The sequence below is a fragment of the Pristis pectinata genome, chromosome 7 (genome assembly GCF_009764475.1).
Source record: "Pristis pectinata isolate sPriPec2 chromosome 7, sPriPec2.1.pri, whole genome shotgun sequence".
NCBI lineage: Eukaryota > Metazoa > Chordata > Chondrichthyes > Rhinopristiformes > Pristidae > Pristis > Pristis pectinata.
Genome location: NC_067411.1, coordinates 20,463,473 through 20,489,866, shown reverse-complemented (window position 1 = coordinate 20,489,866; position 26,394 = coordinate 20,463,473). Strand labels below are relative to the sequence as shown.

At 39.7% G+C, this 26,394-nt stretch overlaps 1 protein-coding gene across 16 annotated transcripts in view; it reads left to right on the top strand.

Annotated features, from left to right (window-relative positions):
• Positions 1 to 26,394, top strand: part of LOC127572413 (sorbin and SH3 domain-containing protein 2-like) — a 337,556-nt gene that overhangs the window by 269,552 nt on the left and 41,610 nt on the right. For 12 of the 16 annotated variants that reach the window (XM_052019638.1, XM_052019636.1, XM_052019633.1 and 9 more), the window contains 4 exons: positions 5,485 to 5,568; positions 6,320 to 6,385; positions 17,445 to 17,494; positions 25,103 to 25,272. In XM_052019638.1, coding sequence (XP_051875598.1) covers positions 5,485 to 5,568; positions 6,320 to 6,385; positions 17,445 to 17,494; positions 25,103 to 25,272 — 370 coding nt within the window. The remainder of the gene's footprint in view (positions 1 to 5,484; positions 5,569 to 6,319; positions 6,386 to 17,444; positions 17,495 to 25,102; positions 25,273 to 26,394) is intronic. The other 4 variants (XM_052019640.1, XM_052019641.1, XM_052019639.1 and 1 more) reach the window with 1 other exon arrangement.

Here is a 26,394-nt window from a genome sequence, read left to right as displayed (position 1 = left end):
GAGACATAAAGTTAAGCAAGTAATTTAGATGCATAAGTAGGCAAGGCATAGAAGGATATGGTCCTAATGCAGGGAAATGAAATTAGAGTAGATGTATTTAAAAAGTTTGTTGATTCATCCATGGTTTCCATTTAGTTTCCAAGGTTGCATCTACCTTGAAAGATGCAACAACTTTGGTTATTTTTTTAATCACTGAAGAACCCATCTCAGTCTCAGCAGAGGATCTACAAGCCATTCCCTAAAAACAATATGCATCTGTACTTCAGAGAAAACTAAGATACTGTGGATATTGCTCAGGATTCATTTATTTCTCTGGGAAAATTAGCAATGAAGTCATCAATGATTTCTGCTAATGCAGGCGAAAAACATTATCACACCTACATCAACCTCCTTAAAAATTATCTAGTCTTTGACAACTGCAAAGAATTGCTTCTAAATGCACTCCTGAAAAAATGCAGCAATTCTTTGGTGAACAGAATATTGTGGGGTAGTTATTTGTATCTAAAATATTCCCTGTGCACTTGGTCTTTAAGAGCAGTAATTGTTTTAATCAACTCTTTGGTGATCAATGAGTTTGGGATGATAACATTATTGCAGCTCAGAACAAAGTTGGTGCACCAGTTGATGAGCTTTCTACAAGTGGCAATTACTTGACTGATGGGCTGATGTTCCTTATTCTTGTTTTTTTTAAAAAACACTTGGTTATGCATGTACTGCACCCACATAAGTTATGATTAATACCTTTCGAATGCTGATGCAGAGATGAAGATGTTTGCAAACGGCTGCTTTTCTTTCTTTTCCATTCTGCAAAGAAATGGAAAATCTGTGTCACTCCAGTAACTATCAGTGACGAGGGAATTCAATAAAAAAATGGAAGAGTACATTTGTACAATGGATCCGTAAAATAAACTTTTTAACCTACTCCAAGATGAGATGAAACAATTGTCAAAGACAATATCGTATAATCTCTGAATGAAGGGCTGAATGCTTATACTTTAGAGCTGGATGTTCTCATCTATACATCATTGGAATAATAAGAATTACCTGGATGGTTTGTTCCAAGATTATTTCTGTAAATAGAAGACAATGTTCAAATTCTGAAATCCTTGATAAGCAGGTCTGTAGCTGTATCTGGCAGTGTTGGCCAGCCCTTGGGATTGCTAAGGATTGCATGGTAATCTAAACCTCTCTCATTTGGAAACCTGAAAATGGTCAAATTAAGGAGAAATTTGTTGGTATTCTCCACAGATATGCTGATGTATTGTACTCTCTGTTGAATATCCCATTGATGGATTGATATTCTTCATTCCAAGTCTGAGTGCCAATTTCATTTTCTGACTTGAATTTTGAGCACTCCTTAATGTATTGTTTCTTGATGTTTAAAATTTGGAATTATTGTGCCCAATTTTACCAATAAATCATCTATTAAGATGCTAAGTAGCATGGGATTCAGTCAGTTTATGGGGCAAAGATAAAATAATTAATGCAGCTATTGTAGGCAATTTGACTGCATATACACAGATAAGTATATGTATATGTAAAAACAAAAGTTGCCCAATGTCAAAACTTTCACTTCCTAACAGATAATCACAATTCTACATTAATCAGTAAAGGTAATCGTTGTACAAAGAATATGGGCCGACTATATTCCATTTCTCTGGATAACAGATTTGATTATACAAGTCATTGTTAAACACAATGGAAGTAATTCTTATCTCAAGGTCATCAGTGCGACTCTAGTTTGGATTTCAATGCCAATCGGTATGTTGTTAAGGTACTATTATAATTTTAATTGTTTATTGATATCTTGCCATTTTGCAATGCTCCTCAGACTATTGCCTCTCTCTACACCTACCATTTTGTGGGAAATCTCCAAGGATTGCACATGGTTCAGATTAGAATTTCTATTTCTTTTTGAGATGCCACCTTGTAATGATTGATTCTGTAACATAAGTAGGTATTAGTGATTCTCTGCTGACAGATTTTCTTATCCTTCAGCAAACACAGAAGAAAACACAAGCAAAAGGTTCTGCACGGTAATGAGGAAATAAACCGTTGTGCACAGAGCTGTTATTAAATTCAAAGACTTTGATTCTCATTTTGACATTCTATTGGAGGCCCATTTTTTTTCATTTATGTGCATTAACAGGTACCTGCGCTCTCTCCCAGGATATGTGTTAAGATTTAAAATTCATTGTTTTATTTTCAATTTGGCTTAAGCTAACTCAGGAGATTTGTTCATGACTACATCACCCCCTATGAATAAACTTTTATTGGTTATATATACAACAGATTTATTAAGTAAGTTGCAATCAGTGCAAAGAAGCAATATTAACAAAGACGTTAGTCAGAGTGTGCTCCTTGAAATCCCTCTGTGTGGCTGCAGTGGAGTCTCTCTTCCTCCCACCATGTCCTGTTGACTGCAGGTTCCCTTCCTTCTGGTTGTGCTTGAACTTTCTCTAACCCCCATACTTCATACACTTTTTCTTTTTGATCTTACATTCTATTACCAATTTCCTGAGCTACATTACCTCTTGTCCTTGGGAAATATATTTTATGTTTTATTCATTACTAGCGCTGTTTCTTCTTTTGCAGATTAAGCTATTCTTTATCATTGTTGTTAATTTTTTTTGCAGTGTGAGGTACTCCTTGAATGGGTCCCTCATACTAATTGTCTAGAATTCTGTCACAAATGTCACTGCTTCAGTGATGCGGCCTTTTGAATATTTCACCTACCTCTTCTTTCTCTCTATCTCCTAATGAGCGTTTTGCCCTTCTTGTTTCAAGTACCATGCTTCGTCAGCATATTCCTCATAGATTTAATATATTTGTTCTGTCCCTGGCAATTTGTGCACTTCCAACATAATACCATGATCCCACAGTCTAAATTAGTGCCCTAACTTTTCATACTCTGCAAGTTTTAAATTGAATTCTGTTTCAGCATGTCCTTTGCAGTTAGTATTATCCTTAACCTAATTGACCATCATGCTTCTTAACCTAAAGTTATTTTGATACCTTTGCTTTACAATCTTTATCTTAATGTTAATGATCTATACTGTCTTGTAGCAACTATACTAAGACACATCAGGAGCATGTTAAAATATATTAAAGCATTTTACTATTTGTTTAAGCTACTTCTTGCACATGTTATAAGCTGGCAATATGTTTGGCTGGGAATAGCTGTTTCACCTAAATGATTGAGATCAATTTTCCCTGTAAATTTTGAGTGCATTGATTTGTTTTGATGCTATCTAAACTTTATAAGACAGCTGTTTCTGCCAATATAGTTAAATGAGACATTCTGCAAAAGCAAACACTGTTTCATTCTATTAGAACAATTAATGTAGCATTAAGAATGCATATTTGTGGTGCATTAGGGACAGTCAACATGGCTTTGTGTGCAGCAGGTCATGTATTACTAACTTGATTGAGTTTTTCAAGGAGGTGATGAAGGTAGAGCTGCAGATGTTGTCTCCATGGATTTTAGTAAGGTGTTTGACAAGGTGCCCCTCATCGTAGGCTCATCCAGAAGACTAAGATGCATGGGATCCATGGTGACTTGGCTGTTTGGATTCAGAACTGGCTTGTCCATAGAAGACAGAGGGTAGTGGTCGACGGAATTTATTCTGGCTGGAGGTCCGTGACTAGTGGTGTTCCACAGGAATCTGTACTGGGACCCCTGCTGTTTGGTGTGTGTGTGTGTGTGTGTGTGTGTGTGTGTGTGTGTGTGTGTGTGTGTGTGTGTGTGTGTGTGTGTGTGTGTGTGTGTGTGTGTGTGTGTGTGTGTGTTTTCTAATTTATAAATGTGACTATGCTTTCAAAATACTTCTTTGGCTCTGTGGATATCTATGAACAGAGCTAGAGACAATTTTTTCAAAGAACAAATTGATAAGTGCATGCAGAGCATTCCATTTAGCTCGTGCACTGCCGTGTAGCCAAATCTGCAGACAGAAGGGGATCTGTCCCCAAGATAACCCAATTTGTCAACACAAGAGACTGCAGATGCTGGAATCTGAAGCAACAAATAATCTGCTGGAGGAACTCAGTGGGTTGAGCAGCATCTGTGGGGAGAAAGGAATTGTCGACGGGTTTTGTGTTTCAACTCAAAGTCAGCAATTCCTTTCCCCCTACAGATGCTGCCTGACCTGCTGAGTTCCTCCAGCAGATTGTTTGCTAGCCCAATTTGTGTCACATATACCAACACAACATCCCTCTCCTCCTTTTCCTCTTGGGAAGTCAGTGGTAGATGAGAGAGGGTAAAGGATAGAAAGTACATCCTGTCCAAGTCACTATGTATGAATATCTGTCTGGGAGAATGAAAGACTGTCAGTAACGACAAGAGAAGTCTGCTACCACAAAACAAACTTTCTGAAATTGGGCCTCTTTGACCCTAAGGTTGACTGTATAACTGTGATCAACCAGGGTCACTCCCTGGTGCTTCTAAATCAATTAATTGTTGGGCAGAATAATAAATCTAACAACTGTCACTCCAAGTGTATTAAGCCATGGTAGGCAAGGAATGGATGTATTTGATTCATATACTAGCTTATCACAAATCTTCCAACGCACTTCATATATAATAATTTTGTTTGAAAAGTGGGAATATTTGTGTGGACAGCCTTAAAAATACCTGTCAGTGTAAAATTTCCTCATCTTATTGCTAAAAATAACTGAATTGTTTGCCTGTTCAGTTGGAATCTTCCTGAGATGTGCAATTTCCACTGAACCTTGGAACATCCTGAGAACAAATTTTTTGTAGTGGATTTAACAGGAAAATGTCTCTTGAAAGCATAATACTGGACTGGACCTTAATTGGAGGGCTTTTTGTTTGATATATATTTTGGGTTAAGTTCCATTTAAAACAATGGAGTTGGTAACTCAAAATACCTTCAAGGAATAGGGTGCAAATTGCGAATATATACCATAGCTTCCACTGTTGCCCATTCATTCCCCACCAACCCACCGAATGTGCATTGACAATCTGTTGGTTGCATATTTCAACAGAATTCATCAGTTATTCCTCTGGTGCTTCTGTGCTTTTCACAACTAAGTGCTTTTCACATCATCTGCTTGAACGTGAGTTAGTCTGTCCTTAGTGTTTGCTGCCATCTGCTGCCTGCTCATGAACAATCCAGGAGATTCCTACTACATTTCTGGGTACGAGCCATGCTCCATTTTGTTGGGCACTCAGTATCCACTATTTAGATGAAGAGAAACAGAATTTCAGTTTTAATATAAACTGAAAGCATTGAATGATGCCTGTACAAAGTGAGAAAAGTGATTGTGCAAAAAAATCTTTTTACTGTTAAAAAAATTCATGACAAAATAGCATAATTTAACCCCTTATTATTTTAACCCTAATTGGTTTTGATTCGTATTTTGTTTTTGTATGCAGAGTTTTATGTTGTTGTGATTTGACATTCCCATTTTGTTTAGTTTTCCTATTCCTTTCCTCTTTTTTTTCCCTTTCACCTTCTGCTTCAGAGTGGGCGAATAAACCCAGATGAAATAGATTTAGAAAACGAGCCCTGGTATAAATTCTTTTCAGAACTGGAGTTTGGATGCCCGGTAAGTGAGGCTAGCATGATGTGACCAGCATTTCTTAAATAGTTACTTAAAATTCAAATTCATTGCAAAGGGGCAGATTGTATGCACTGTTAAAAGAATGATTGTTCTGTTAATGTGAATCCCTATTGTATAATTAATTCCTATATGAAGTAGGTTCACTCTTTACTGTTCTATAGTCATAATGTTATAAACTGGGAGATTCTGAAGCTCCCACTGGTTACTCTCTCGTCTGGGTCTGGCCATTTCAATTGATTTTGTTTAGATCTACTCGATGATTGCCAACTAATAGGGGTTGTCATGGGAAGAGTTTATAAATAATTAAATTGCAGCACCATCTAGGGCTGCAATACAACACCCAACATTGAATTTACTAATAATCTCAAATACCCTGAGACTCTTCTTTCATTATTCATGTTCACATGATCTGGTAAAGCTTGGCATTACTTAATGCAATTTCCTAACCAATTACTTCAACCACAGTCTCACTTACCTACATTGTTTACATCAGTTGACCAGTGAATAATCCCTATTTATAAAATTTCATCTGCCAGCTTTATTATGTCCTTGTAGTATTGCAAAGAATAATCATCACTTCCACTCTTTCATTTTCATTCTGTTGGCATTTCTGTGTTTATAATCTGTCAAGTTCACCCGAGCTGTCTAACCATGTCACCTTTTCCATATGTTGTGCCCCCCTGATGCCATTTGACTTTGCTCCACACCTCTTCACCTCTGCCTGTGTTGTCATCAGCCTCCTAAAAAGCTCTTGGATTATCTGCCAGAAAGTTCTCCCCATATTTCGCCTGAAAACATGAAGGTAACTACTGATTCTTTATCCTCAACGCACAATACTATGCTGTTAGATTTTTAGCATCTTTATTGTAATGACTAATACCATGACCAGCAGGACATATGATTCTTAGTTAATTAACATCTTTGCATTCTCACAGTGGTTGAGGGTTTTGTGTCATTTTGTTACTGCTGCAAATTACAATTGCTCATACTGGCAGTCGAATACTTAAGGCATGTGCAAAGGTTTTGTTTATCATTTTAATGAAACCAAGATATTGGCTTGCTGCTTTAAAATAATATAGGTATGTAAATCAAAAAATGTAACCATCTTTTTTCCATAAATATACTTTATTCAGTGGAAATATGGAATGCTCTACATTCACATATGGCTGTTCAGAGTACGAGGCATATCATTCCGAGATTTATATCATATCAACATGATATAAATTTTCCTTCATGTATGTTCCAAGAGCAATAAGTTGGAGAGGTTTTTCAACAGTGTACAGGCCCTCCATGTGCAGCGGCAGAAGGGTTTTGAACTATGGTCTTTCCCCGTAGAGCTTTTGCAGTGACCATAGCAGACTCTGGTGTGTCCCTCAGCATGTAGTCTGCACCTTGGAATGTGCTTATCTATAACATTAGGTTATGGATAGCTCCTTGCACTGGAAGACTGGCGCAAGTTTCATGCACACTGAAATGCGTCTTTCACCAACTTGATGATCTTCCAGAAACAGTTGAGTTTATCTCAGTGTTTGCGCCTGGGAACAGCTGATAGGCACAGAGTCCTGTGTTACACAACCATTTGGGATGAACCTTTACAAAATCCACTACATCCCTTTATAGACTTCTTCAACAAATGCACATTCCTGAAGCAGATGGATAATGCCTCAATGGCAGTGGGCGGTGACACTGAGACTCCACTGAGCATGAAGGATCTGACAGCAAGGGCCCTTCTCACCATGATCCAAGGTTGTTTTCAAGTTCTGCAGATGAGGCATTCTGCCAAGTGATTTTAACAGTATGCTGAGGGAACCACCGAACAGGATCCACCACCTACTCTTGGTGTGTGGAGACCATGCCTGATTGACTTCTGGTCAAGAGTGTCATTTTGCACACGATCTTCAAGGAACAGTATGATATGGACCAACTGACTTGACTGTTCCACCAGATGGCCATCCCCATCTCTGCAACAGTGGGGACAGAGAGAATCGCAGCTCATAACAGAGCTTGCTATTTGCATACCCAGGGTCTAAGCACAGCTTGATGTAGCCGCATTATGAAGATAGCCATCGGAATGAGGGCCATTTTGGGTACATTTCTGCCCCTTTCTCTGGAGATTGTGTCTTTGTGGATTATAGCTCGCGTGATTATAGAAGTGCAGGAGTAGGGTATGGGCTACACCTGCACCACGCATAGCACCTTGGACCTGATGACCAGGTTCTTTCCCCTGATTGAGAGGGTGCACCATTCCCATAATCCCAGTTTCTGATTCACCTTAGCTGTATACTCTATCCAGGTTCCTCTGATTCCCCATATTCCTCACAATGAAGGGTACAAAGGGTCAGTCAGACCAATTAACAAAGAACATGGGTTTTGCTGAGGTTCACTCTGGTCCCTGAGACCAATACATAAGAACATAATGAATAGGCCCAGGATAGGTCATCCACACTTTGAGTCTGATCTGTCTTCACCACTGCTAACGCTCTAACAAATGCAAGCAGTAGTCAGCTATTAAACCTGGTGTACCTGCTTTGTTGTTCAATAAAATCATGGCTGGTTCTTCACCCCAGTTCTGTTTTCCTACATGATCACCATAACCCTTGATTCCTTTAATATCTAGAAATCTATCAATCTCTGTTTTGAATGAACTCAATGGATGAGCCTCGAAAGAAAATTCCAAATTCACCACCCTCTGATCAAAGAAATTTTTTCTCGATTCAATCCTAATTGGCCTACCACTTATTTGCAAACTGTGCATCCTGGTAATCGAGTTCTTAGTCAGGGGAAACACTTTCCCTGCATCTAGCCTGTCAAGCCTTTGAGCAATTTTATCAGTTTTGGTGGTATCTTCACTCATTCTTCTGAACTCTTGAATATTCAGTCCCAATCCACTCAGTCTCCTCTTGTACAGCAAACTCACCATCCCAGAAACTAGTGTAATGAATCTTCATGGCACTGCCTCTGTAGCAAGTACATCCTTTCTTAGGTAAGGAGACCATAACTGTAGACAAGACTGCAGCTGCTGGCTCATCAAAGCCCTATACAATTGCAATAAGACTTCCTTACACCTATAATCAAATCCTCCCTTAATAAAGGCTGATATACCATTTGCCCTCCTCATTGCTAACTGCACGTGTGTGTTTGCTTGTACAAAGGCACCCAGATCTCTGACTTGATCTCTCACTAGTTAACAAATGCTCTGCTTTACTCTTCACCTGTATTGTTGATCTCACGTTATATTATATCAATCTCTGTTTTGAATGAACTCAATGGATGAGCCTCGAAAGAAAATTCCAAATTCACCATCCTCTGATCAAAGAAATTTTTCCTCGATTCAATCCTAATTGGCCTACCACTTATTTGCAAACTGTGCATCCTGGTAATCAAGGATCCAGTATCAGCCAGTAGCTCAGTACAAAGTGACCAACCTGGTAAGGCCAGGGATATGGGGATCCTGCCAATATTATTGGAGAGAGCACATTATATTCCATCTGTCATATTTATGTCCACTCTTTAGCTTATCCATATTACACTGAAGCCTTTTTACAGTTGCACCCAGGTGGTATCATCAGCAAACTTGGAAATGTAGCATTTAGTTCCTTCAGCCATATCTTTGATAAATCTTTGTGACTAGCTGGGCCCAAGCACTGATCCTACAGTATCCCAGTCATCACAGCATGGGAAGGGTCTGTTTATTCTCGCCCTTTGCTTTCTGTCCAATGTCCACTTCTCTATCCATGTCAGTATATTATCACTGATTTCATGTGTCTTGTTAGTGGAGCAGCCTCCTGTGTGGGACTTAATGAAAGCTTCCTTAAAATCCAAATACAGAACATCTAGTGGTTCCCACCTTATCTATTCTACGAATCACAGTAGTCTACTAGTTTCATCTGGTCACAGGTACTCATAAATCTGTGAACTGATACTGGATCCTAGCTGAATGTGCTGACATTGTTTAGTTGTCACCAACATTCATACCAACTTGTTTAACACTAACACCTCTTGAAAGTGAAGGAGTCAAGCCTCACTTCAGTTTTAACCAGGACAGTGATCCAGAGTTTGTGCTGATAATCTAAATGTCCAGCCTTAATTTTCACATATCAGCCAGTAGCTCAGTACAAAGTGACCAACCTGGTAAGGCCAGGGATATGGGGATCCTGCCAATATTATTGGAGAGAGCTCATTTAGATATCAAGTGTTCTGTCTGACAACCAGACAGATTGATCTGCTTGGAAAACCTATCTAGTATTTGAGGGGGGTGGGGGGAATGGGTGGTGGGGAAGCTGCCTGCAAGGAGTCAGGGACTCAGAAGGTGATCTGTCACATACTTAGATGATGGTGTGGGGGTAGCCAGGTTCGCTGTAGGAGGAGCCAGTGCTGTTTCCCCTGCCTGGGACTGGGTTTGCAATGGCAGGTCAGGCTCTATTAATCTCAGTAGACCTGATCTACATTTTTAAAAATAGAATCTGCTTCCTTCCTGCAGGTTCTTTTAACCTTGGGACAACAGCAGGAATGCAGTGGGATTGGAAGGGTTAAGTGGTTCCATTATTTTAACTAACTTGCTCCAAGTTTGTGTGTATAAAATCAGACCCATAAAATCTAATCCTTCCTCAGAGATTAAATTGGAGTTGCCTGGTGTGGACTCTGACATATAATTACTGTGACTATCTTTTGAACCAAGGAATTGCTAATAAACAAATGTTGAATCCTCCTTTCTGAGGGTAAATTAGGGATATGTTCACATCCTGCAAATATTTTAAGGTACAGGAGTGTGACCCATTTTGCAATGCTTGCTGCATTGGATGAGAAGGATTATTTAAAGAATGAAACTTCATTAACGTTTTGACCAGTCTACTCCCTCAGTGAAATCATTTTATTTGTTGTTTGCTTATGTGCTGCATAAATTGGCTGCCACTTCTGCCTGCAGAACACTTAATGTCCAGAAGCATGACTTTGGCTAAGAAACTGCATTCTCCTGAGGTTGTGAGGAGGCACAATTCAACATAACTCAATTCTTTAGGTCAGCCTTAGCCATTGATGGTCTTTTAATTTTCTTTTTACTTATGTCAAAAACTTTGCTCACTGCCACTCTGGGGAAGGAGTCATATGGTGAGTTTGATTTGCTGCCTTTTCAGCTTTGAATTACACACAGAAGTACAATTTTGAATCTAATCCATAGTCACCTGGCAACCTACACAGAACATGTCACTCAGGAGGGAGGGAAGAGCTGCCAAGCTTGTCATCACCCTGGCAATCAAGCACCTGCCAGGGTCAATGCACCCCAAGGAGAAGTCTATAGTCCAGATCATTGCCAATTAAAGGAATGGTTGGAATTATAAACAAACGGCAATAAATAGACTTCTGGAAAATAAATTGTCAAAGAAATCAGTCAAGTTATTCCTTCCATCAGAAGACTGAATGGTGCTTTTCCCAATGTTATGGTCTGTTATTTGCTTCCCTGTCACCTTAGTGAAGCAATTGTAGACAAGGAATGGTTGCCATGTGATCTTCTGCTTCCGTTGGTCAGGCTGCAGAGTGTTGGTCGGTCAGGGTGTTGGTCGTCAGTCAGGCTGCGGAGTGTTGGTCGGTCAGGCTGCGGGTTGTTGGTCAGTCAAGCTGCGGAGTGTTGGTCGGTCAGGGTGCGGAGTGTTGGTCGGTCAGGGTGCGGAGTGTTGGTCAGGGTGCGGAGTGTTGGTCGGTCAGAGTGGTCGGTCAGGGTGTGGAGTGTTGGTTGGTCAGGGTGTCGGTTGTTGGTCAGGGTGCGAAGTGTTGGTTCGTCAGGGTGCGGAGTGTTGGTCAGTCAGAGAGTTGGTCTGTCAGGGTGCGGAGTGTTGGTTGGTCAGTCAGGGTGTTGGTTGGTCAGGGTGCGGAGTGTTGGTCGGTCAGGGTGCTGGTTGTTGGTCAGGGTGCGAAGTGTTGGTTCGTCAGGATGTGGAGTGTTGGTTGGTCAGGGTGAAAACCCCCTTACTCCAGTTCCTGTTCTTTCTTTCTGATTCTCTTTTGTGTCCATTTTGCATTGTTATTTTATAATAGCAATTATTGCAAATCCCTTACAGTTCCAGTAAGAGAATTGTTTGAAATTGGGAACCAAAGGCTACTTGAATCTCTACTGATGGTAGTGTCTGGCTGGACCAGGAGCAGAGTAAAAGGAGGCATAATTTTTCTTCCTTTTGCCCCGACACTTTAGAGGAAAGTCTCAAGTGCTTGCACATTAGAACAAGAGGTAAGATAAGCAGAGTGGGTATCAAGCATACATTCCCTTCCTTCACCTGCCACCCATTCCCTTTCCCCTTCCCTGTCCCCTCCACCTCCCAAACCATCCTGTCCTTTTCAAACTAAATCTTTCCCACCTCCAGGAAGTTTACTCCTGCAAGAACAACTACTACTTACATTGCAACAAGTTGGTTATCCATGAACCCAACTATAAAACATTTTGGCATGGATAATAGGATGAATTTGTTGGACTTCATGAACTTTTCCAGTTTCTGCCAAGTCCTGTTCTTTCTCTGCCTCATTCCAGGGTGTGTTGTGATATGTCAATCACCTGAATCCATTGGTCAGCTGGCACACTGTAATACATGAGAAACCTTTTGGCATATTCTCTCAGTACCGCAGATGCTGCCAGAATTAAATTAGAATCCCGAACCCAGTGTCAGAAATTTATTTACAATGATAGAATAGTAATACAGTTCTCAGGTTTGGGTTAATTGACTCATCATTATAAATTGAAATTTAATTAAGTTTCATACTATAGAGCAAACCATGCCAACCTTGAAGAAGAGCAATGTTCTAATTATGCAAAAGTACAAAATGTGCCATTAGTACTTTGTTACAGCCAGATAATGGCGAGTATTGAGCAAATAGGTTCAAACATCCGTGGTATTATCAGTTGAAGTCTTCTAAGTAAAAAAGCAAACTGTCACAAATAAAAGCAGAAAATACAGACAATATCTGTGGAGAGAAAGAAACAGAGATGATGTTTTGGGTCAATGTTTCTTCCATTGTTTCTGGGTTCTGTGTTATTTTGTCGTTTCTGGATGTGAGGTGGTGTAGTAGGGGTGGAGCTCCTGAAAACTAAGTGTTGGGTTAGATAGGAAACCAGTCTTTTTCTGATGTTTCCTTTGTGACTCTGACCCCAAAATTGCAATCCTTTTGGCAGGGTTCTATGTATAACTTTGCCATTGCTAATTCCCCATGGTTTTTGGTTGGGGATTACTGCTCAAGAGTGAGATCAGAAACTGGTTTACAAACTTTTGTTTGAGCCTGAAAATTGTCTACTGAAACTCCCCTCCAGAGACTTGAATACTTCTTTAATGCTGACATTTCAATGTAGTGTTAAAGGTGTGTTATCTTGTCAGAGGTCCTACCAAGCAAAAATCTCTGCCTCTCCCAAAGCAGACCTGAAGAAGGGTCCTGACCCGAAACGTTAACCACCTGCTTTTCTCCACGGATGCTGCCTGGCCTGCTGAGTTTCTCCAGCATCAGAGTGTTTTTCATCTAGATTCCGGCATTTGCAGTCCTTTGTTTCTCAAAGGAAATAGCTTGTTGCTGTTTAAAAGCAGCTAATTGGCTGTAAGACCTTAAGATTCCCCCGAGGGCACAAGAAGCTCCAACTAAGTGAAAGTTTGTTTGTTCCCACTTCCTTGCTTGAAAATAGTTAGATGTTTGGGAATAAAGACAAAAGGATAACTATTGATTTACATTTTCTCTGAGCTACTGGCAAAAAATTCAGAGGTCTTAACCATGTGGGCGTGAACATACAAGTCCCAGAATTCCAGAAAGGTTCTTCAACTTTTCATTCCGATTGTTCTCTGAAGTTGTAGCAGTGTACTAACTCCTTACAGTTTCCCAGCAGTTCTGCTGCAAAAGCTGCCTGCTGAACTTGTCAGGTTAGACCTGCTGCAACTGCAGCGACTAAATTCAGTTGAATGGAGAGAATGGCTGCGAGGGGCAGAGGTGAATTTCAGGTCATGTACTGTTAAGTTCAATCACTTAAAAACAAGCAAATATGTTTTGTGGTATAATTTTTTAAAACTATTGAAGTAGTATGATTAATCTTAAATGTTTTTTGTTGTTTATGAATGTTTAGGCCTTGGGGTTGGCTAAGCCAGGTGTAAAAGCTGTGCAATGCATCAGGTTTTCCATTTAAAGTCAGAAGTCCTTGCACTGCTCAGGTCAAATATGGCTTTAAGGACCAAGCTACCACTGGAAGACCTAGCAGGTTGGGGAGCAGTGAGCATGGGCACGGATGCAGTGGAGCAGCTGGTGGGGATTCTTGGCTCCCAAGAAGTTCTGGACCTAATAAAGCTCAATATTTCACTGTTCCTATCCTGGAAGCTAAATGTGTCTCAACATTCTCAGATGTGAAACGTGAACTTTTCTCACTTCCAGATCGATTGGCAAGCACTAGACTGATTTGTTACAATCTATGAATTTGATGGCTTGTTCTTCTCTAGCCCTATTTTATATCTAGGTATTCCTTTTCTTAAGTTTGTTCACCAGTGGGAATTGAAGTTATAGAACTAGGTTTGATACACTAGCAATCAACCATTTTACATGTGATATCTAATAGGATTTATTGCTCCATTTTTTTCATTTAAAACTTGAATACAGTTGGTATATTCTGTCACAGATATAGACGTGTTCATGGATTCATTTTTCATGATCTGGGTGTCTTTGGCAAAGCTTGCACTTACTGTTCATCTCCAATTCTCTGAGTAGGTGGTGGTGTACTGCCTTCCTGAGCTGCTTCAGTCATTCTGCTGAAAGTACTTCCACACTGCACTTGGGGAGGTAGTTCCTGGATATACACTGAACAAGATATAATGATGATATATTTCCTGATCATGACATTCTGCAACTTGAAGTAGAATCTCTTGGTGACAGAATTTCTTTGGTGACAGAGGTCACAGGTTTGGGAGCTGCTATTGTAGTAGCCTCAGCTGGCAACTTAATACACTGTGCAACCACTCTGCAACAATAGTGGAGAGAATGAATGTTTAGGATGGTTGATAGGGTACTAATCAAGCCAACTACTCTGTTCTTTATAATGTGTTGAGCTTGTTGAGTGCTAGAGATGGATCTAGGTAAAAGGCTCCTGATTTAATGATGGTGGAAAGGATTTGGGTGTCAGGGAATGTCTCATTCATCATAGGATGGATACATAGCCTCAGACCTACTCTTGTTGCTGCAGTATTTATGTGGTTCATCTACCCCAAGGTGTTGATTATAGGGGAAGGAGTGAGGATAATACCATTGGATGTCAAGGGTAGGTGGTTAGATTCTCTTTTGTTTGAGATAATCTTGCCTGGCACTTACCTGAATGTTGTCAAGATCTTTGTGCAGGTAGGCATGGACTGCTATGTTTGATGAGGAGCTGAGAAAGTAATTGAGATTGTGAAGTATATTAAGAGCAAAAGGGTAACTAGGGAGAAAATAGATTCAAAGATCAGTGTGGTTGTCTATGTGTGGAGCCATGGGAGATGGATGAGGTCTTAAATGATTACTTCTCATCTGTATTCACCATGGAGAAGCTCATGGAAGCTAGAGAATTCAGGGAAGAAAATCCTCATGTCCTGAAACATTGATATTATGAAAGATGAGGTGTTGGCTGTCTAGAGATGCCCAAAGGTGGATAAATCCCCAGGGCCAAGTGTATCCTGGGACGTCGTGGGAAGCAAGGAAAGAAATTGCTGGAGCCCTGGCAGAGATATCTATGTCTTCCTTAGCCACCGGTAAGGTACCAGAAGATTGGAGGATGACTAATGTTGTGCCTCTATTTAAGAAGGGCAGCAAGGTCAAGCCAGAGAACAACAGGCCACTGAGCCTCAATCATGGGTAAATCACTGGAGGGGATTCTGAGAGACAGGATCAATCTGCATTTGGAAAGGCAGGATTGATTAGGGATAATCAGTATTGCTTTGTGCTTGGGAAATTATGTCTCACAAATTTAATTGAGTTTTTTGAAGAGGTGACCAAGAGGATTGACGAGGGCAGGGCGATAGTCTGCATGGACTTTAGCAAGGCTCTTAACAAGGTCCTGCATGGTAGACTGGTCCGGAAGGTGGATTCACATGGGATTCATTGTGAGTTAGCCAATTCGATACAAAATTGGCTTAGTGGAAGCAGTCAGAATGTGATAGTGGAGGGTTGTTTTTCAGGCTGGAGGCCTGTGACCAGTGGTGTGCCGCAGGGAACGGTGCTGGTTCTCCTGGTGTTTGTCATATAAATTAACAATTTGGATGAGAACGTAGGTGGCATGATTAGTAAGTTTGCAGATGACACCAAAATTCATGGTGTGGTGGACAGTAAAGAAGGTTACAACAGGATCTAGATCAACTGGGAAATTGGGCAAAAGAACGGCAGATGGAATTTAACTTAGACGTGCAAAGTGATGCATTTTGAGACCTAGGGATGCAAGTGCAAAGTTCCCTGAAAGTGGCAATACAGTTAGACGGGGTGGTGAAGAAGGCATATGACATTGCTTGCCTTCGTCAGGCAGGACATTGAGTAAAAGGGTTGGGACATGGTGTTACAGCTGTATAGGATGTTGGTGAGAACACCCTGGAATATTGTGTGTAGTTCTGGTGTGTAGGAAGGATGTGACTAAGCTAGAGAGGGTGCAGAAAAGATTCACAACAATGTTGCTGGGACTGGAGGGCTTGAGTTATAAGGAGAGATTGGATAGGCTGGACTACTTTCCCTGGAGTGAAGGAGGCTGAGGGTTGACCTTAGAGGTTTATAAAATATTGAGGGGCATAGGTACGTTGGATGGTCACAGTCTTATTCCCAGAATAGTGGAATCTAAAACTAGAGGGCACAGGTTTAAGGTGAGAGAGGGAAAGATTTAAAGGGGACCTGGGGGGCAAGTTTTCCACACAGAGGGTGGTAAGTATATGGAATGAACTCCCAGCGGAAGTGGTAGAAGCAAGTAAAATTATGTTTTAAGGGCATTTGGACAGGTTCATGGATCGGAAAGTTTTAGAGGAATATGAGCCAAATGCAGGCAAATGGGACTAGCTCAGGAAGGCACCTTGTTTGGCATGGATGAGTTGGATCAAAGGGCCTGTTTCTTTGCTCTATAACTGTATGACTCTACAACCTTCACTGCAGAAGTGTAGCAATTTTTCAACTAATAGTATGAGTTGGTATCTTGTCCTATAAACTAGAATAAGGTCTCTTATGAAAGGCCTATTTTGAGTTCAGATAGGCCGTGTTTACCAATTCCCTTATTCACTACCTTTGTGAGTTCTTTAAAAAAGAATTCTTTAACCAAATTTGTCGCGCTTGCTCTATATGGCTTTTAAAGCCCTGGTGTTAGTTTATAGGTTATAATTGTGATACGTTGTCAACACTGGATTATTTATTCCCTCCACAAACGTTCAAAGTTTAACAGTCCATTACTAGTTAGTTAGAAATTGTTAAGACAATGGATAGATATATTTATAGTGACATTACAATTTGCTATTCAGCATCATGATCCCTTCAAATGTTACTAGCAATGTGTCAATCAAGAATAGTTGTTGACAACAGGATGCGAATAAGTTCGCGAACCAGAAACATAGACACATTTTTCACTTGTATTAATAATGATGACAAGTAGTGGGACGATATTAAAATTATTGGGCAGCTTACCTGAACAGTTTAAGGTAAAGTAGATTTTATGCCATGACAGCCATTTGTTCTTTGTGCTTTGAGTGACAGGCATTACAGGCGCTTGCATTAATCTAGCGTTGCATCTGCCTTCTAAGCCACTGGGAATGACAGATGCATTAGAAATTGGTTGATATCAGGGTGGCATTGCCGTGTATTCTGTTCTTTTGACAGTGATTCTAATCTTCTCTTTACAATTGTCTTTCTTGCAGACTTCTTTTTACAATCTAGCAATAGAAAGGACGTTGGAGCGACCATCCAGGTAAGCCTCAGAAGATAATGCTATTTAGTAATTCTCAGGATGGTGGCACGATAGGTAAATCACTGTAATAGTATCCAGTGGCAATTAATGCGTAAATTTGAGTTCAAGTCAAGCTACTGCAGGTGGGGAGTTTCAATTCAATTAATAATAAAATAAAAGTTTGTAACAATCTAGTTAATTCACTAAATATCCTCATCTAACCCTGTCTTGTGACTGTCAATGTCCCACCAATGTGACTTTCAATAGTCTTCTGAAATGGCCTTGCTAGTGACTTCTACAATTTCTGAGTACCTACAAACTGTTTTTGAATAATTGTAAAGCATCATTCAAGCACATAATTGCCATTTTGTGGCTATAAATGAGACCACATAACACATCGAATAGCAATCATATTTTAGATACTTCATGAAAGATAAAGGAGAATCTTTTTTTTCATTTATTTATCCTCTAGGATTTCGATGTCACTGGCAAGGCCAGCATTTAGTGCCCATGCCTTTTAATGAAAGTGTTAATTTGTTTGTAGAGAGTTGATCTAGTAGATTGTTACATGGCACAATGTGTTGTCAGACTATTTTCTAATTATCGAAAAAAACGGAGGAACAGGACTAATCTGAAACTGAAGAGGCAGGGGTTTGATCAGGATAGCGTGGTTTTGTTAAAGGGAGATCAAGCTCTCATATGGGAAACTGGTCCAAGAGGTGAGATCCCATGGGATCCAGGGCAACTTGGCAAATTGGATCTAAGATTTGCTTGGTAATAGGAGACAGAGGGTCTTGGTCAAGGAATGTTTTTGTGATTGGAATCCTGGGACCAGTGGTATACCACATGACTCCTATTTGTTATATACATTAACAACTTTGATGTGAATGTCAGAGGTAAGTTCACAGATGACAGGAAGACTAGTGGTGTTGTTGATAGTGAGGAGAACAATATTAACAAGTTGATAAAATGGATGTAGAGATGGCAGATAGAATTGAATCCTCAATGTGAGGTGACAGATTTTGGAAGATCTAATAAGGCTAGGACACAGTGAATGGTAGAACTCTAGGAAATACTGAGGAACAGATGAAATTTGGTGTAGAGGTCCATAGGTCCCTGAAGTCAGCAGCACAGGTGGATGAAGTAGATAAAAAGACATGTGGCGTACTTGCCTTCGTTAAATGAGGCATAGAATGTAACAGCAAGGAGCTATGACTATTTAAACCATTAGTTAGGCCACACTGGGGTACTGTGTACAGTTCTGATTGTAACATATCGAAAGGATGTGATTGCACTGGAAGAGGGGAATTTAGAGTAATTGAGTCATACGGCATGGCAACGGACCCTTTGGCCCTTCAGATCTGCCCTGACTATCAAACACCCATTTATACTAATCCTATAACTCATCCCATTTTATTCTTCTCACATTCTCATCAACTACCCTGAGATTCTACCACCAACATACACACAAGGGCAATTTACAGTGGCCAATTAACCTACTGACATGCATGTATTTGGGGTGTGGGAAGAAACACACACAGTCACAGGTAAAGTAAGCAAACTTCTCATTGAAAGCACTGGATATCAGGATCGAACCGGGTTTGTTGGAAGTTGTGAGGGACTTGCAGTACTAGCTGTGCTCTGTTCCCTCTCTTGTTCAAAGCAAATTCACCAGGATGTTGCTTGGGATGGAGCATTTCAGCTATGAGTAGGGACTGGATAGTTGGGTTTGTTATCTTTGGAGTGACAAAGGCTGAAGAGGGACCTGATTGAGGCATACAAAATCATGAGGGACATAGATACAGTAGATACTAAAAACACTCTTCCCCATAATGGTGATGTCTAAAACTAGAGGGCATGTGGTTAGGGTAAGGGGTAAAATTGTTTCACCAAGAGGGGGGTTGAAATTGGAACTCACTGCCTGAGGGGTTGATGGAAACAAGTGCTCCCACAAGGTTTAAATCTATAGATGATCACTTAACACCACGGCATAGAAAGCAATGGTAGAGAAACAAAAGACTGCAGATGGTAGACTCTAGATCTAGGAACTCAGCAAGCCAGGCAGCATCCATGGAGAAAAGCAGGTGGTCAATGTTTTTCCTCTCTCTTCTTACCTTTGACCGATCCCCAGGTGGATCTGCTTCCCCTGCCCAGCATCTGGCTATCACTATCTCTTACCTGCATCTACCTATCACTGCTCTGCTTTTCCCTCCTATATATTGGGCTTCCCCTTTTCCTACCTTCAGTCCTGAAGAAGGGCCCTGACCCAAAACATTGACCATCTGCTTTTCTCCACGGATGCTGCCTGGCCTACCGAGTTCTTCCAGCATCATAGAAAGTAATGCTGGAAAATAGGATTAGTCTAGGTGCATACTTGATGGGCAGCACAGACACAGTGAAACAAAGGGTCTGTTTCCTCGCTGTATGATTCTATGGCCATATGTTAGGTTTTTAGACATGGGCATCCTCAGTAATTCAAAAGTATATTATTATTTATATTTAAGAAAACAATGTTGAAGGTGGATCAATTTAACAGAATCCAAGTATTAAAAATAAAACCTGTTTTATTTCTTAAATAAAGTTGATAGGGGCAGGGGGTTATAGTTTTTCTTTCAGCGTATGCATATATACCCAGTTTTATAATTTGATTTACTCACATAATTTTGGATCTGTTTTCCTTTGTCTATTGACTATAGAATATAAAAGCTGGGAATAAAAACAGAAAATGCTGGAAAAGCTCAGTACCTCAAGCACATCTGTGGAAAGAGAAACAGTCATCATTTCAGGTCGAAGACCCTTCACTAGAACTGAGAAAGAGATAAAATAAGTTAGGCTGGATAGCAGAGAAGGTGGGGGGAGGACAATGGGTGGAATAGGGGTAAAATAGTGTAAAGGGGCAGTGAAGCTGCTTGATCTGTGTAATGTGCTGCTACTGCTCCTCAATGACTACATTATTTCACCCTGTTTCCACTTGTTCACACATTGCCCTCTCCCATATTCTCTGCTACCTCAATTAACTTAATTTATCTCTTTCTCAGTTCTGCTGAAGGGTCTTCGACCTGAAACATTAACTGTTTCTCTTTCCATGGATGCAGAGCTGCTGAGCTGCAGAGTTTTTCCAGCACTTTCTGTTCTTATTTCAGATTTTCAGCATCTGCAGTTTTTTTTTTGATTTTGTAAGTGCAGGGACATCTTGACACAACTTTTAAAAAATCATTGGTTAAGCCACAGCTGGAATATTGAGAGAGTTCTGGTTGCCATAATAAGAAGGGAGAGGATGCAGAAGAGATTCACTGGAATTTTTCCTGGGAATGAACTTTTCAATTATGTGGAGAGAGTGTGCAGGTTGAATTTGTTTCTATCATCATTGGGATCATCATTATACAATGTAGCATTAATTTAGGCAATTGTCCTCTAATCTCATTTATGAACATCATGACAAGAGCATCCAATAGATAATAGTTATTAATGTTCTTTTAATTGATTTGAAAATGAATTAATGAGGCACAGAAATAACAGGTGATCGTAAACCTTTTAATTTACCTCCAGCAGTTTATTTATGTTCACTTATTATTTCAACTGAAATGAGTGATTGTAATCATCTAAAATTTATCACTATAAAAATTGTGTGGAATGTTGCTCATGTGATTTGTTTACTGTAGCAGCATTTGGGTATTCTGTGCATTTCTGAATCATCAGATTGATGTCCCACATGTAAATTAATCCTTGCCATTCTTTGAGAATGAATCATTATTTAGATAGTTATTGCACCTTTTAAGGAATCGTTTAAAAATTCTTTATTTTTTAATGTTTTGTGACATAACTGTGTAAAGCTATTAGCACAGCTGCCACTGGAATAATCACAAATTACATTTGCCATATTGCCTTCCATTTTCAATGGAAGCAGGAGTAAGCTATTCGTGTGCCTCCTCCACCATTCAATATGATCTTGGCTAGACCATTAACTTGATACCACTTTCCTGCACTAACCCCATAACAGTCAATTCCTGTAATCTCTAAAATTCTATTAACCTCTGTCTTGAATACACTCAATAACTAAGCCTCCACAGCCCTCTTTGGTGGCTTCTCATCTGCATTCTGAATGACCTACCCTTTAATTTGAGATTGTGACCCCTGTTTCTGGACACCCTAGCCAGAAAATACTGCAAACAGGTCGGGCAACATCGGTAGAAAGAGAAACAGTTAACATTTCAGGTCAGGGACCCTTCATCATCAAATGTTCTTCTTTCCATAGAAGCTGCCTGGCCTTTCCAACATTTTCTTTTTTTATTTCAGTACAGTAAAATTCTGATAATCTGCTATCCAAATGTTTGAAAATTCCAATGGCTTGGCGTTTGGCACACAGAGTGCTGTTTGCTTCGCTCTCCTCTCTCACCAGGGGCCTGGTTCCCACATTCACTTCTAACTCATTGAGGTCCCAGTTCCCATGCTTGCTTTAAATGATCAGAGTCCTATTTCCTGCCCTCTCTTTAAACTTACCAGGGTCGCTGGGAAGTTTATTGTAATGGAGTGGAATATCTTAAAAAAAAGGTGAATTACAAATGTAAAACAAATAAGACTGCAGAATCTGGAATTTGAAACAAAAACAGAAATGCTGCAAGAAACCAGTTAATGTTTTGAGTCAGGGACCCTTCCTCAGAACCCTGATGAGTTCTGAAGAAGGGTTGATGGACTGAAACATTGACTAGTGTCTCTTTCCACAGAAACTGCTTGACTGGCTGAGTTATTCCAGCATTTCTGCTTTTGAATTAAAAATGTGTTAGTGCATAGTCCAGACACTACCAAAGTCCTGAGCATGCTGTATTTTCAGAGTTTTACTGTATTGTGGTAACTTGCTGTGCACCTTAATTTCTATGTCCCCAACCCTATGACTTTGAACTGTATGGACCCTGAACTGTATGGACCCTGAGCCCTATAATTCCTCCTTAAATCAGTCTACCATGTCAAGGTGCTCCTTAAAAATTAACTCTTTGACTAAGCTTTTGATCACTGTCCAACTATGTCCTGACATGGCTCAATGTCCAAATATTATTTGATAACACTCTTCCTAAATGCAGAAAGATAGTTACTATGTTCACTGCATGATATAAATGCAAGTTGCTGCTGCATTAATTTATTCATTTGAGCCACATGGGGTCTATGTTCAGCCATGCCTTACATTTTAGTCTATACCTCTATTGTATGTTTTCTTCTCAACATGCATTGCATCATACTTCCCTGAATCTACATTGCGTTTATGCATTGTGTTAGCCTGTCTGTTTCCTCCTGAAATCCAGAGGCCCCGGCTTCCACTTCCCAAACGTTGTGAATGGCCCTCAACTGCATCCACAGAGGCCCCATGTTCCTTAAATTGGAGATGCTAAATGATTCAAAGCCTGATTGTGTCTGTAATCCTCAAGCCACGAAGCCCATTAGGATCTGTTGTAGGAGTCACCTAATTTCTCCTTTTGAATTCTCAGGAGGCTTTTCATGTCATATGAAAGAAATCCCACCCTTTTTTCCTCCCTTCCCTTTCATTTTTTGTCTCTCTTGACATCTCGAAAACAGATTAACTGACTCATTATTACATTGCTGTTTGTGGGAGCTTGTTAGTTATTGCATTTCCTGAAAGGATTTTTAACAATGCAGGTTTTTGTTTCTGCAAATATGCTTTTGCATCATTCTTAATTTTTGATTCCATCCGCAGAAATCCAAAAACCCACGTGAATGGAAAGCAAAAGTGAACCTAGCATGGCTCCTTTTGGTTCATTATTTTTAACTTTCTCCATTGCAAAATATACCTTAAATTCAATTCTTTGCTTCCTATTGTTTGCCCAGTTTCTGTTTTTACTGCACATTCCTCTAGCGCTGTCAGACAATACACCATATGCCTGAATTACTATAGCAAGCTTTCTGTGAAATATCTTTTTTGAATATCTTCTAAAATTTAAATCTCTATACAATCATTTTCATTTAAAATAAATTACGTTTGAAATAAAATGTGACAGATCTACACTCCCTACTCTTGACCAACCATATATTTTTAAACGCTCTCTGAATTTTATCTTGAATTATGAATTCTAAGGCTTTTCCCACACCACTAATTGATGTATAATTGCTCATTTTTTTTTAATCCTACATGTTCCCTTGAATAAAGTTTTCGGATTGGCGACTCACAAATTAGCCTCATCTGCTTTTTGAGTAACAGTAAATTGGATAATGATGATTGATATTATTCTTTTAATTGATTTGAAAATGAATCAGACTAACAATCACAATAAATACATAGATAATAAGGACTTCTGCAGCTTCTAATTCATCTTTCCATTGACTAAGGGCCCTAGTGTAATGTGGCATTCATTAGGAGGGCTGAAAAAGAAGGATCGTAGTCTTGGTTACCCATTCCCTGCTTTTCTCCAACAGCCTAAGGATTATGCCATCTGAGCCCCAGTTACTTTTCTTTGCACCGAGGATATTTGGTTTGTTCTTGTGTTCCATTCTAATCTAGCCTTAAATAATGCACTAAATGTATCAGAGGTTGCTATTCTGTTATCTCCAGCAGTGGTTTGAAGCCCTCCTACAGCACACTGACATTATCACTATTTATGAAAAGTGACACAAAATATTTAACGAATATCTTGATGCCTTCAGCCTACTTAATTAGATCCACTCCTTCATCCCTTTACTGTCTTCTGCTTTTCTTCATAGAAGTCTTTACCAGCATGTTCTTATATTATTTTAATGATGCACAGTCTGGGTCCTTTGGATATTTACATGTTTTCAACACATAAATTTATAAAGGTGAAAACTGAAAATGATTCAAGGGAAAACTTGAAAGATTTGTGTTTTCAAAAGAATGATGGGCAAAATGCACAAGAAACCATAGCAAATATTTTATAGATTTTCTTTGTTTGAAGAATATATAAATGACTCTGAGGCATTCTTTCACATGAGGAATGCTAAAGTAATGTATCACTTTTACTGTTTAAAGAAAAGCTCACAGGAAGACTGCACTGTTCTGTGATCGGGGAAGAATAGAGCAAGTTGTTTTCTGCAGCTGGTTGGGAGTGCTTGTTGATACTCAGTTACTGCAGTGGGAATAATAAATGTCCCAGTGTTAACATGCCTTACTTTAATGCATAAAAGAAAACTGAACAGTTATGTATTCAGATGTGTGTCTTCTTTGACAGCAGCTGTCATTAAAATTATTTAGCTTGTATATGCATTCCTTTGTAACCCAGCTCACGGACATCAGGCAACAACTCAGCAAACGAGGCACTGCATGAATTGAAGATACTGGGTTTAGGGTACCAGTTGGCTGATGTCCATTGATTAAATGTCTTACATTGCCAGATTATATTATACTTTAAATGACCATGTTCATGAATTGAACTCAAATCACTGTTAAACCTGTGAGTTTGTGATGCAAATGGCAGCCAAAGGCAAGTTGCCCTATTGAACTTGACGCCTTTTGAAAATATTTTGTTGCTAAAAACTATTTGAAAAGGTGAGTTGCATCTTATTCTGCTGCAGTAAGGCTGAAAGAAAAGTGAAATTATGTAGACATTGTGAGAGCAGAAAGATAAGTTTGACAGTGATCCAATCAATCTGGTTCAATCTGTTGTTCAGTGGCACAAATTCAGCAAGTGACTACAGAAAGAGGCGGAAGTCTGAGCCTTCAGTGAACCATCAAAGAGCACAGAGTGATCACACTATGCAGAAGAGCAGCGTTGATCTCCATGGAATACCCAGGAGGTCTTTAATCAACTCTTCACCATCTTCGCCATCAAGAGTTAAAGGTAAGGAATAAGACTGCTGTCTGAAGAAAACTGCAGATGCATGTGGCTCAGGTTGGTAATAACAAAATGCTAGTAGAGATATTTAGCCTTTTGCTGAATGAAATGTTTCTTTTTATCTAAAACGAAAATGATGTAAATGTAACAGGGAATTGACTGAGCTTTGTTTTCCTGTCCCTTGCTGAGTTAAGTATGCTTGTCCCTGACTGTTTGCCTGCCATTAGTAAGAATGACACCATGCACTTCATAGAATTGTGACAGGAAGGCCATTTGGCCCCTTGGGTCCATGCCAGCTCTCAGCAAGTAATCCTGTCAATCTCACTCCTTGCTCTTTCCCAATAACTCTGCAATTTATTTTCAAGTAGGTCTCTAATTCTCTTTTGAAAGCTGTGAGCGTTTCTGTTTACACCACCCTTGCAGGCAGTGAGTTCCAAAAGCAAGATGGCTTGTAGCAAAACTGTTTTCATGTCCAAACAAATACATTCTCAACTTTGTTACAACCCTTTTTCCCCCCTCTGTGCTTGAAATACCAAGGTAAGATGTAGCAAACTGAGTTCTGAGAAGTTAGGGTTTCACTGCTGCAGCAAGAATTAATAAAGTTGAATTCTCATTAACAAACTGCTTGTGGGTTATATAATTTTCTGATAGTTAATAATCATCTATATCTGATTAATGAAGCTGAGAGGTTTACGTGGCTGCATTTACTTTTGTTTTGAGAGATATCTCTCCCTTGTATCTTGTACAGAATAAGGGTCAGGAATTTGAATACAGCCAAAACAATCTCTCTTCTGCCACCTTGGGGAAACATTGGGAGCCTCTGACATATTTTGCAACCTGTCTTCCAATCTGGTTGTGGTTCAGACATCCCAAGGGAATAATAATTTAACTCACTAGTTTGATTTTGCTAGAATTATTGCCAATGTTTGGCAATGAAAATCCTGATAATTGGTTATATTTATCAAATGATGCACTTCGTGAACTTAGACTTTGGATATTGGTGGAGCTTCCATCCAGCGTGATTGCCTGAGGTCAACAATTTTCCATGTTGCTGCAGTAGGTCCCTTAGGATTTGTGAAAAACTATATAATTCATCGATCTTTAGATCTATTATGTTATCCAATTAGA